This window comes from Neophocaena asiaeorientalis, unplaced genomic scaffold, assembly GCF_003031525.2.
Source record: "Neophocaena asiaeorientalis asiaeorientalis breed wild unplaced genomic scaffold, Neophocaena_asiaeorientalis_V1.1 scaffold546, whole genome shotgun sequence".
Lineage (NCBI taxonomy): Eukaryota > Metazoa > Chordata > Mammalia > Artiodactyla > Phocoenidae > Neophocaena > Neophocaena asiaeorientalis.
The window spans coordinates 1,220,216-1,231,506 of NW_020175442.1; the positions used below are offsets into that span (position 1 = coordinate 1,220,216).

The window sequence follows — 11,291 nt, forward strand, 5'->3', positions numbered from 1 at the left end:
CGGATTTTTTTCCAGTTTTGGAGGTACTTCCAAGTAGCAAACTCCTATTCATCCCTCAAGACCCAGTTCAGATGTTTTGTCCTCTGTGAAGATTTCTCTGACTACCCTGTATGCTCTCATATTCCTAGGTTCTCTAATGCTGTTACTACGCACCAGAATTATTTGTATGCATTGCTACCTCTCCTAGATGTGACAACCTTGTGGCCAGGGACCATGTCTCATTATTTCCTTGTTGGTCACCCATGTCTTGCTGGCCTGTAGCCTGTCAAGTGCTATATACCCGGCAACTGTTAGGTAAAGGAATGAAAGCATTATATTTCTGCCAAATATTTGTTTGTTGGTTCATTCACTTACATCTAAAAGTATTTTCTTCTCCTTTGGATGTGGTTATCTCTGTGTTGTTTATAAAGTCCATAGGCCTCAAAAAGGGCCAAGTGTAAAATCATCAGTTAGGATGATTTTAGCTGTACCAGTTGGTTTAACAAAAATAGCTTGAACAACAGGAGGTTTATTATCACACTAAACAGGAGGTGTGGATGTCAGGGGGCCCGAGGGTCGGGAGATTCAATAGTTCAGTGATCTCTTCAGGGACCCAGGGGCCTCCCACCTTCTGTTCTGCCATCTTCAGTGTATCAGTGATACCTCCCTCCTGAGCTCAAGGCGGGTGATGTCTGGCAAAGGAGAAAAGCATTGCCTCTTCTAGTCTCTTTTTGTTATCAGGGAAACCCTTTCTCAGAAGTTCCCCCAGGGGATATCTCCTTGAGTATCGGAATTGTCATAACCTATTGTTGATAACGAAGTAAGACCATTATGCTGACTGAAGCCAGTCCTGATGCAATCCCTGAGGTTAGGGGGAAACAGGGGACTCCTTCCCTGAACACATGGAAGGGGGAACGCCTGAACAAAACTGGGGCTCTGCTAGCAAAGAGTCAAGGAAATGGGGGGTGGCTGTGAGGTGAGCATGCAATAGTGTCCCCACACCAAGTATTTAAATAAATTATGGCACATCAATAATAGAGTGAAAGTCTATGAAACCATTACAATGACTGAGGAAGAACAACACATAGCAACACTAAATGACTTTCAAGGTATAGTAAATGTAAAGCTCTATGTATAGTCCAGTCTTTTTCATTCATAATAGTAATACTGCTAAATGCCAGGTTAGGCACATCCCAAATCTAGAAGGATAATACACACCATGCTCTTAAAAGTGGCTGCGTGTGGGGATGTGTGTGAAGGGGAGGGTTTACTAGAGAACTTCATTTTTGACATTCTGTATTTCTTAGAGTATTGAATTTGTATAAGTATGCCTTCTTTTGTTAAGAAAAAACCCAAATATTAAAGAGAACATTTTAAAAGGCCAAGTATCATTTTGAAGGCAAGAAGTCAATTAAAGACATGGACTCCTTTCCAAGAAAAAACTAATTTGGAACATGCGAGGGACCTCTCTGAAAGTTTCGCTCTTGAGCCCATAATTTAAACTCCTTCTATGAATGAGCAACTTTTTTTTTTTTTTTTAAAGCTAGCCAATCTCCTTAACATAGACCTAATTTTTTACAATGTTGAATCATTCTCTGTTTGCTGGAGAATGGCGTCACCCTTGCCATGGGATGCTCAGGAAGCTGACCCTCCTATAGGAAATCCACTGGTGGAAGTCTACCCAGGAGCCATGGTGACACCAAAAACCAGCCAGACTTCCCTGTAACCCAAGCGCTTTCCTGTGCCCCAAATGCCTCTGTCAGGGATAAGCTTGGAGAATAAATCCTGAGGTCTACCTTCTACTCTGCTAACTAACTATAACTACTCAGGAAAGTCCTCAATCTCTCTGGAGTTCATTGAATGCCTCTGAAAAATGAGTGTTATTTATGTGACAGTACTTGAAGTAAGCATTTTGAGTCATTAAAAAAAAAATTCTAGAGCAAAGCCCCTGGCTATCTGTAATGATTCTACTGGCTCTTTGGTCACTATAAAAATAGATGGTTAAATTCAGCGGAGGTTCAGGATGTGGTGTGTATCTTTGATCAACTTACCCAGTGTCAGCTGGAAAATGTGACATGGTATTATAAATGGAATAGGTACACTTCTCCACGGAAATACACAGGCTGGAATGGTAGAAGGAAGCTGGGAGGCGGGGCATGTTTACAGCCCCGCAGCGACTTGAAATTAATGAAGTGGTCTCTATTCTTTCCCAGGTTTTTCAATGCCTAGAATCATTTTTCTAAGCATTTTCATAGTAAAAGTGGTGCTCTAGTTGTGCCTTTTTTAGAAAGGGTCTGGACTTTTTCTTTTTCCTTTTTTAAAAAATATTTTATTGGAGTATAGTTGATTTACAATGTTGTGTTAATTTCTACTGTACGGCAAAGTGAATCACCTATACGTATACATATATCCCCTCTTTTTTGGATTTTCTTCCCATTTAGGTCACCACAGAGCATTGAGTAGAGTTCCCTGTGCTATACGGTAGATTCTCATTAGAGTCTGGATTTTTTTTTTTTTTGCGGTACGCGGGGTCCTCTCACTGTTGTGGCCTCTCCCGTTGCACAGGCTCCGGACGCGCAGGCTCAGCGGCCATGGCTCACGGGCCCAGCCGCTCCGTGGCATGTGGGATCTTCCCGGACCGGGGCACGAACCTGTGTCCCCTGCATCGGCAGGCGGACTCTCAACCACTGCGCCACCAGGGAAGCCCCAGAGTCTGGATTTTTAAAGATCATCTCTGCTTGCCCTTCAACTCCTCCAACTGCAAGGATACACACGTATCTCTTCTCCATCCGTCTCCATCCATCACTGGTGAACTGCAGAGCACCCACTCTAAGGGGGGAAGCTGCAGCTCAGCTCCCACCATGTGCAAACTGCCATGTAGAAATCAAGGTCCACTGCTGCCAGATCTATGAATTTTTCCCAAAAAACCCAGAAATTTGAACTTTAAAAAAATACTCAGTTTTCAAATATTGGCAACAAATCCCAGTTTTTATAAACTCTCTTCAGGCTGAACAAAACATATTTATTGCCCCATCCTCCTTAAGCCACCAGCTAAGGACCTCTACGGTAGAGCAATGTAGGACAAACTTGCTTTCTCTTCTGCATGAAGATCTGGAGACTTGGAAGCTCCAGATTTCCATGGAGAAGAGAAAAGCAAATTCTAGCTGTGCCTTTTCAAACTCCTTTCTATCTATTCTTAGTTGGTACTCATTCATTGACAAAACTCTTTCAGAAATTTAAAATCTGGTAGGAAGAGTTAAACAGCCACTGACAGTGTTGTGGTTTCATTGCTACAATGAGGATTTATTTGCCTGACAAGCCAAAGGATGGAGCACTTTTTTTCTGTCTTACAGTGTGTGCAAGCAAGGGACTGTGTCTTATTGTATTCATGCAGATTTGGAGAAGACTTTTCTCCAGAGATTTTATAAGGATCTCCCTCTATTCCCCCACCCTGCAGCCATTTCAGTTGAGGTGGATCCTGCTGGTTCTGTATGGAATTTGGGGTTAGTGTTCTAGAAACCTTCTTAAGGTGTCCCATGCATCTATCTGGTCAATGCAAAATAAATCCCGGAGCTCTTCCCGCATACATGCACAAGCATGGTGAGAGGCCTAGGGGGATCGTAGGTATAACTAGCAAAGCTTTTGCTTTTTTCTGACTGCTCAAATGCATTCCAGTTTAGAGAGTGGACATGAGTTTCTTCTCCCCAAAAGGTTTTACTACACGGGTGCTGTGATGGTTAATTTTATGTGTCAACTTGGCTAGGCTATGGTGCTGGTTTGTTTGGTGGAACACCAGTCTAGATGTTGCTGCCATGTATTTCTTAGACATGATTAACATCTAAATCAGTCGACTCTGATGTAGTGAACCACTTTAGACTGGGTCTGGGTGGGGAGGGAAGGTTACTGAGAATTTGGCATTGATGCTGAGAACTGCATGATAGGAAGAAGCTTAGATCAGGGAGCTTGGCATTTGGGGCAAAGGAACAGCTAGTGCAAAGGTCCTGAGGAGGCATTTACTTGGCTTATTTCAAAAAGAGTTAAGTGGGAGCACAGTAAGCGAGGGTAAATGAAGGAAGTAGGCAGGTTCCAGGAGCTGTGTGCCGAGTAAGGAGATGAATCTTATTCCAAGAGCAATGGGAAGCCATGGAGCCTTTAAGCCTCCTGTTCTTAACAGGATTGACCCGTTCTGATTTACATTTTTAAAGAAGTACTCTGGCTTCTGTAAGGAAAATGGATTATTGGAGGGCAAGAATGGAAACCACTGATGTTTCAGTTATCTATCGCTGTGTAACAAACAACACCCAAAATTTAGCGCCTTAAAATAATCATATTGGTTTGCTCATTATTTTATGGGTCAGGAATTCTGGGGACTCAACAGGCAGCTCATCTCTGATTTACAAGATGTCTGTAAGGCAGCTGGGGCTGGAGGATCCACTTCCTAGATGGTGTCTTCACATACATGTGGTATCCAAATGCTCCCTGATCTTCCTCTTCCTCCACACGGCATCTGATCCTCTCAGACCTATCCATGTGGCATGGGCTTCTCAGTCTGCTGGTCTCAGGGTACTCATACCTCTTATATTGAAGCTGCTTTCTGAGAGAAAGGAAGTAGGAGTTCCTAGCCAGTGTTGTATTTGGAACTAGCACCATATCACATCACTTCCTAGATATTCATTGGTCAAAGCAGTCAAAGAGTCCACCCAGCTCCAAGAGGGTAGAGAAGTAGACCCCATCTATTGATGGGAGAGCATCAGGGTCACATTGCAGAAGGGCATGTGGGTTGGAAGATATCGTTGCAGCCACCTTTGGAAAATACAATATGCCACAAGTAAGGAGGCCATTCCAGTAATTCAGGCAAGAGATGATGGTGTCTTAGATTTGGATGTTTGCACTAGATTAAGAAAGGGGTGGCTTCAGAATAAATAAGCAGAATATATGAGAACTGTAAAGTACTAACAAATGCAGCTAAGTACTTGTTTAATTAAATTGTACTTTGTAAGATTACATGGATGAGCGTTGCCCATCACCAATAAAGTAAGTCACAGGTAAGTCTGTTGTATTCATAGGACACTTGTATTATTGCTGTGCTTCACAATGTGCTTTGTTTCAGAGAATGAGTTATTTAGGACAGGGACTTAATGAGGCCCAGATATTGGGGCTACACAGGGAGAGGAAAAACTATGGACCTACATACTGTGAGATCCAGGGATTGTCACATCCTATAACCAGGGGTGCTTTAGAGAGTAAAGAGGGCCTTACATTTTCGAAGGCTTCATGGAGATGAGTGCTTTTGCCCACAGAAAGACCTGAGCAGTTTTCACCTCATACATTCAGTTGCTTGAGGAGACAAAGTTTTTAAGGTATGGGAGTCAATGCACCAAAGAGAGTATATAAAAAATAATTATTTTGGTGACAAAAATGTGAGAATCTATTGTTCCATTTTAAAACAGCAGAGGAGAATCCAGAAACTCACCCAGAGGCACCCAGTAAATTAATGGCAGAGCTGGTGTAAAAGACATGTCTCCTGATTCTAGTCTGGGATTCTTTTCCATGGCGTCATCTGCCACCCTGCCCAGAGCACAGCTTCGTTCTCTACTGTGGTCCCACTGCACACTTGCTATTGCTCAAGTGACTTTCAAATAGCACCAGAAGGCAGAAAACAGGTTGTGAACTAATCATATCTGGTCTCTCTACCGGTAAAATAACGAAAACGTACTCTGCTAATTTTGATTCAGTTGCAACTCTTTGTGGAGTGGACAGCACAGGCGCTTATGTGGGAATCATCACCATAAGGACCACTCACTGTGCTGCTAAATGTCCCAAAGAACATTTCTTAGAATTCACTAAATTCCTAAGATTCTGGGGTCACATTATAACTCTCAATGCTTATACCCCTATCAAAAACAAAAACAAAAAAAACAGCTCAAGAACACCAGGGTCTTTTAGATTGGAAAGTGGTTACAACACAAGATTTTTACCGTGTGTGGAGGTTACATATGATGTACATTATAATGAATGTTTATATACGCAACTTCTATTTTATATTTTCAATACACGGTTTTTTATTGTGTTTTCTCAATATTTGAAGTAGGCAGCATTCCATTCCAGATCTAGATAAAACTGATATGCTCTAAATTGCATAATTTTATTCTCAATTACTTTTAATGTCTTCACTCTTTTTCTATAGCCAAATCAAAATGGACATATTTTGTGTCTATTTGTGTTCTTTTAAATTAATTGAGATTAATGACCCAAAGATCCAGTGTTTTCCCATGCTAGGTTTGTTTCACATTTGAACTTAATTGGACAAATATTACCTCACTACGTACTTACAGGGTCTATAAAATATTGCTCCTTGATCTTTCTGTAAGAAGCAATTTGCTGGGCTCTAGTGTTGGAAGACAGTACCTCAGGATTGGTGCCTGGGAATGTGTAAATTTTGCCTATGGATTTAGATGTGTGTTTAACAAGATTGCACCACAAAATCCTCACGACTTTATTATATGTTTTACATGTTCTATTGCGCTGACAAGTTTGACTGCATCCAAGACTGAGCCAGGTGGTGTTTAAATTTCCAAATACCTTAAAATTTGAATGCCTCGGGCAGGAAAAACTGACTACTCAGTAGGCACAGTTGTAATATTTCAGGCAAGATATTGTCAGAATCAAAAGAGCAAAGGCCGGACTTCCCTGGTGGCGCAGTGGTTGGGAGTCCGCCTGCCGGTGGAGGGGACACGGGTTCGTGCCCCGGTCTGGGAGGATCCCACGTGTCGCTGAGTGGCTGGGCCCGTGAGCCGTGGCCGCTGGGCCTGCGCGTCCGTAGCCTGTGCTCCGCGGTGGGAGGGGCCACAATGGTGAGAGGCCTGTGTACTGCAAAAAAAAAAAAAAAAAAAAGTGAAGGCCTTTGCCCATAGATTTTACTATCACATTTACATGAACCTTTGTGCATTTCAGTAAGGCTCTAAAACAGGTGCTTAGGCAGTGCTTTTCTGTAGGTCTTAACGGAGCATCAATATTAAACTATTTTGAAAACTCACTCTTATAGGATCCCAGAAGCAGTCCCCCTCCTCCCCTTTGAAAGCACTTTCTCTTATTGCCTAAAAATTCAAGTACTCTCTTAACAAAGTGCAGACTGAAATATTTCACTATGGATTTGAACAGGAGCCAAGAGGGTTGATGAAAGGAAAACTTCTCTCTATAAAAGGTTTATTGTCAGTGCTTTGTAAAGATGTAGATTCTTCTAAAACCAGCTACCAGCATTTTCACAAACATTAACACAGCCTTCTCAACCTCTCCTAGACCTACGATTCGGGTCCTTTTAGGCAAGCTGTGCGTCTAGCCTCTGACCTTCTAGATAGCCAATTCAATCTAATCGCTCCCCCCACCTCAATATAACTTATATTCTAAAAAGGAAAGGGGGTGGGGTAGCGTGGTCCTCACGCTATTGGAAAAGTACTTGAAATTCCTTGCATTCCTTTGCATTTAACGGTATGTTTACCTAATCATCAGCTTATTAGGATTAACACAAGTCATTGCTTCAAGCTCATTCAGTGAAAACAAACTGACTCCTATAGATTCCAAGATTTTTTCTCTGATCCCAACCATGGGTGAATTTTTAAGTCGTTCTCCCAAGTTTTAGGAACAATATTAGAAGAATATAAAGTTATAAACAAGGGACCTTATATCACATTATCCAACCATGCTTAATCTTGCCCATGGATTTCGAGGTAGGCAGCCTGAGTTATGGACTGTTTTCATTAAAGTTTCCTCTACCGAAGGGACCTACACAATTACCTAGTGATTAAAATGATAAATGACTCTACTATATCCACCTCAAAGAGCCTGGGTGATGGAGACCCTTAGGCTTTAAATTCTTATGAAAATAAAGCATTATTATTTAAATCACAAACTTAGCTTCAGATTCCTTCTTATGCTTTGTACAATGCCTGGTGTTCAATACATGTTTTTAAAACAGATTACTCTAAATTCCAAGTTTTTTTTCTACTGAAGATATAAAAGCAATCCTTGTTAGATTTTTAGAGGTTAGTTCCCTGCTCTATCCCAAGCACCTGGAACAGTTCCTGGTACAAAGTAGGTACTCAGTAAATCCTGTTTCAATGATTGAATGCATAAGCTAGATCGTCCCCAATGGTTTTGAACATTCTCTAAAAATACTGAATGCCATAAACTCAGATATTAGGTAAATATTTCTTTATTAAATGATTAATTCCATAAATAAATTCTTTTCACTGAATATAAAATTAAAATCATTTACAAATTATTCCAGTATTACATTTCCCCTCCCTCCCCGAAAGCTACATTTTGATAAATAAAAACATTCAGTCTTAAAACACCTGATTTCTGTTTGCAATTTAGAGGGCAGATAGCTGCCTCTCATGGACACTCACAGAGTGTCACCTTCTGGAAGGGATGGACCCCCCCTCCCATTTACTTCTGTCAAAGGATGGAGTCTTTAAGTGTCCAACTAATCTTATTACCTTTTACAACTGTAAAACCGAAATGGAAAAAGCCTAGAGAAAAATACGCTTACCAAATAATTTACAAACAGAAAACAGAACGTCATCAACACCACAAGCTCCAAAATGAAGCAGTAACGTGTGCTCCAATATTATGAAGCAAAGTATTCTCCAATTGCGGCTGCATTAGTGTCCACGTGCACCAGCACACCTGGCAGTTTCGAAATACCTTAATACTACTCAAGAATGAGCAGTGCATCCCTTCTACAATGAGTCCCTTCAGCCCGCCGCCCCCACCCACGCCTCCAGGATGCTGACACTCTTCTCTCCCCACTTTGTCCGCCCTCATGCTGGAAAACGCAGGTAGCATTTAGTCCCTAAATTTGTGAATGTCATTGAACAGTCTGTAGAAGGGAAAGGCTGCCTCGTTGGCATGCGGGCAGTTGTAGTTGCATCTGCAGGACTGGATCATCATGACGTTCTTGGAAAACGTCTCCCCATCTTCGCAGCGGAACCGCATCTTCACAGTCCTGGTCTGCTGAGGCGTGCAGCAGCGGCCGTCCACGCAGGAACCGCAGTACTTGGGCCGGTATTTCTTCATACTCGAACATCCAGCGTAAGTAAACTTGACCGGTTCAGGGGATTTCTTGGTCTTGCTGCATTTCTTGCCCTTCTGTAAGAAAGAGAAGAGAAGGGAAGTTAGTGTTTCTCTTTCTTGGAAGAGATGCTCCCATCTCACCCAGGGGACCAGTCTACACGGCACCGCAGGCACTTACTTTCAGGCTGCTGTACACTGGCTGTCCACAAGGCCGCACTTCACAGATCCGGGTTTCCTTCAGCAGGCGGCATTCAGGGTTGTCATTGGTAACGCGTGTGGAGATACCAGTTCCACAGGTTTTTGAGCATTGGGACCACGAAGTCGTTTGGACGATACATTTCTGGCCATGTGAAGAAGGGCTGTACAGAATGCGAGGTTCCATTCCAAAAACTAGAGGGACAAACAAGAGGGATGATTCCTCAGAGGCATACCGACACAAACAGATTCAGGTTCTCATTTCTCTGAAGTTTCAAACTAGGAATGCGTTTCAGTACAATGTCTCAGTCTTCACTTACCGGGGAGCCGCTTCAGGGAGCCGCCTTTTCCAATTGCAATTAATTCATTGTTTCTCGTTAACTCCACCTCCGAGGCATCGAAGGCCAGCTCCTTGCCCAGGAGGCCGTCCCTGTCGTCCATGGGGTCCTTGGCACCATCCTCGTCGCAGACCCACTCCTCACAGCACTGCCCGGTAACTTTGACCAGCCGGGGGTTGGGACAGCCCAAGCTTGGGAGAGAGAGTTCTTGGGGACACAGAGGAATGCAGCCCACGGCGCCGTCAATACATGTGCACTGATGTTTACAGTTGGGCTGGAAACTTTCCCCATTCTGGTAGATTCTGGAGTTATATTCACAGGGTCTGCCCTCTGACTGAGCTACAAAGAGCACCAAAAAAAGAAAGGGAGAAGAGAATAAAGTTAAGATTCCGTACGACGGCCTGAAACTCAGACATATTTTCTGCTGCTAAATTCAATTGATGGTAAAGTTTCCTATGATTCCCCGGAGACTCCAGAGCAGAACAATAAGTTAGTCAGGAATCACTTTTCCGTATGCGCTTTTCGTTGGGCCCAGACAAACTGAATTGCATTCCAGACTGCTGAAATCATGTGCCTTTCTGCCAAGCTACCAACAACAAAGCATCACCATACATGGTCGCAAAATTACTAAACTTCTGGACTACGGGGACTATTCTTTTTTTAAAGGGGCCAAACCACAAGCATCTTACCTCTGCAGATCCCCTTCAGAGCGGTGGAGCTGGCGCCGAAGTTGCATTCCAGCCCCTTGGTGTGGTCGCAGGGCTGCGTTTTGCTGCAGTCCTCGTTGAGCTGCTTGGCGCAGACCTTACAGCAGCCGCAGGCGTCCCGAACCAGCCCGACTCCCGGGGCGCACTTGGGCGCCTCCAGGGGGCAGTGGCAGGCTGCGGGGCAGGTGGAGAGAGCCTGGAAGGGGGAAAGGACACGTGTGAGGCTCGGCGCGGTGCGCAGGAAAGACGCCCCGGGAAGGGACGGGGGTGTCTGACCCGGGCGGCAGGGGGTCTCTGATCCCGTCCAGCCCGGCCACCCCGGGCGGCTGCGTACGCCGGGAGGGCCCCCCGGCACGTCTTCAGGGCGGGCTTAAAGAAAGAGCTTCCCCGAAACGCCCCGCCGAACTTCCGAGTCTAGCTTTTCCGGCCACAGGCCATCTGGGGAAAGGCGAAGGGGCTGCTAGAGCGGACGGGGAGGCGGTGGCCAAAGAACTCACCAGCCTGGCCAAGTGGAGAAGGGTGACGGCGAGGGCGAGCGTCCTGGCGGTGCTGGAGCTCATCGTGGCGCGCAGGAGGGGTCCGGACGAGCGCGGAGGCAAAGACGCCAACACACCGGTGCGTAGCGGCCGGACCGGCGCGGCTGGGGCGGTGGGCCGGGCTGTGGGCCGGACGGCGGAGAGGCGAGAGCCAGGCAGGCGAGCGGGCTGCGGGCGTCCTTCTCTCGAGGTCCTTGCCGGGGAGGGACGGAAGGCGCGGATGCTGCTCGGGGGCGCTCTCGCTCGCGGTCTGCCCCAGCGCCCAGAGCCCGCCTTTTATATGGGCCGGCCGCGGCGCCGCGTGTTGCAGTGACGTCGGCCCTGTCTGCGCGTTCCAGAATTCTCAAACATCTCAGGAATGCTGGTTGGCGCGGGCTCCTGCCAAGCGCCTCCCCTGGCTCCGTTGCACTTTTTTTTTTTTTTTTTTTTCCTGGCCCCCCCAAAAAAAAAACCTTCCGTTT

General features: G+C 45.0%; 1 protein-coding gene across 1 annotated transcript; it reads right to left on the minus strand.

Moving 5' to 3' along the window:
• Positions 1-8,175: 8,175 nt before the first annotated feature.
• CCN1 (cellular communication network factor 1) lies at positions 8,176-11,090 on the minus strand. The gene is made up of 5 exons (XM_024767892.1): positions 10,792-11,090; positions 10,277-10,490; positions 9,570-9,926; positions 9,233-9,444; positions 8,176-9,129 (listed from the first exon to the last, which is right to left on the minus strand). The coding sequence occupies exons 1-5, from the start codon at positions 10,852-10,854 to the stop codon at positions 8,827-8,829; spliced, it is 1,149 nt and encodes a 382-aa protein (XP_024623660.1). The 5' UTR covers positions 10,855-11,090; the 3' UTR covers positions 8,176-8,826.
• Between the last annotated feature and the right edge of the window lie 201 nt (positions 11,091-11,291).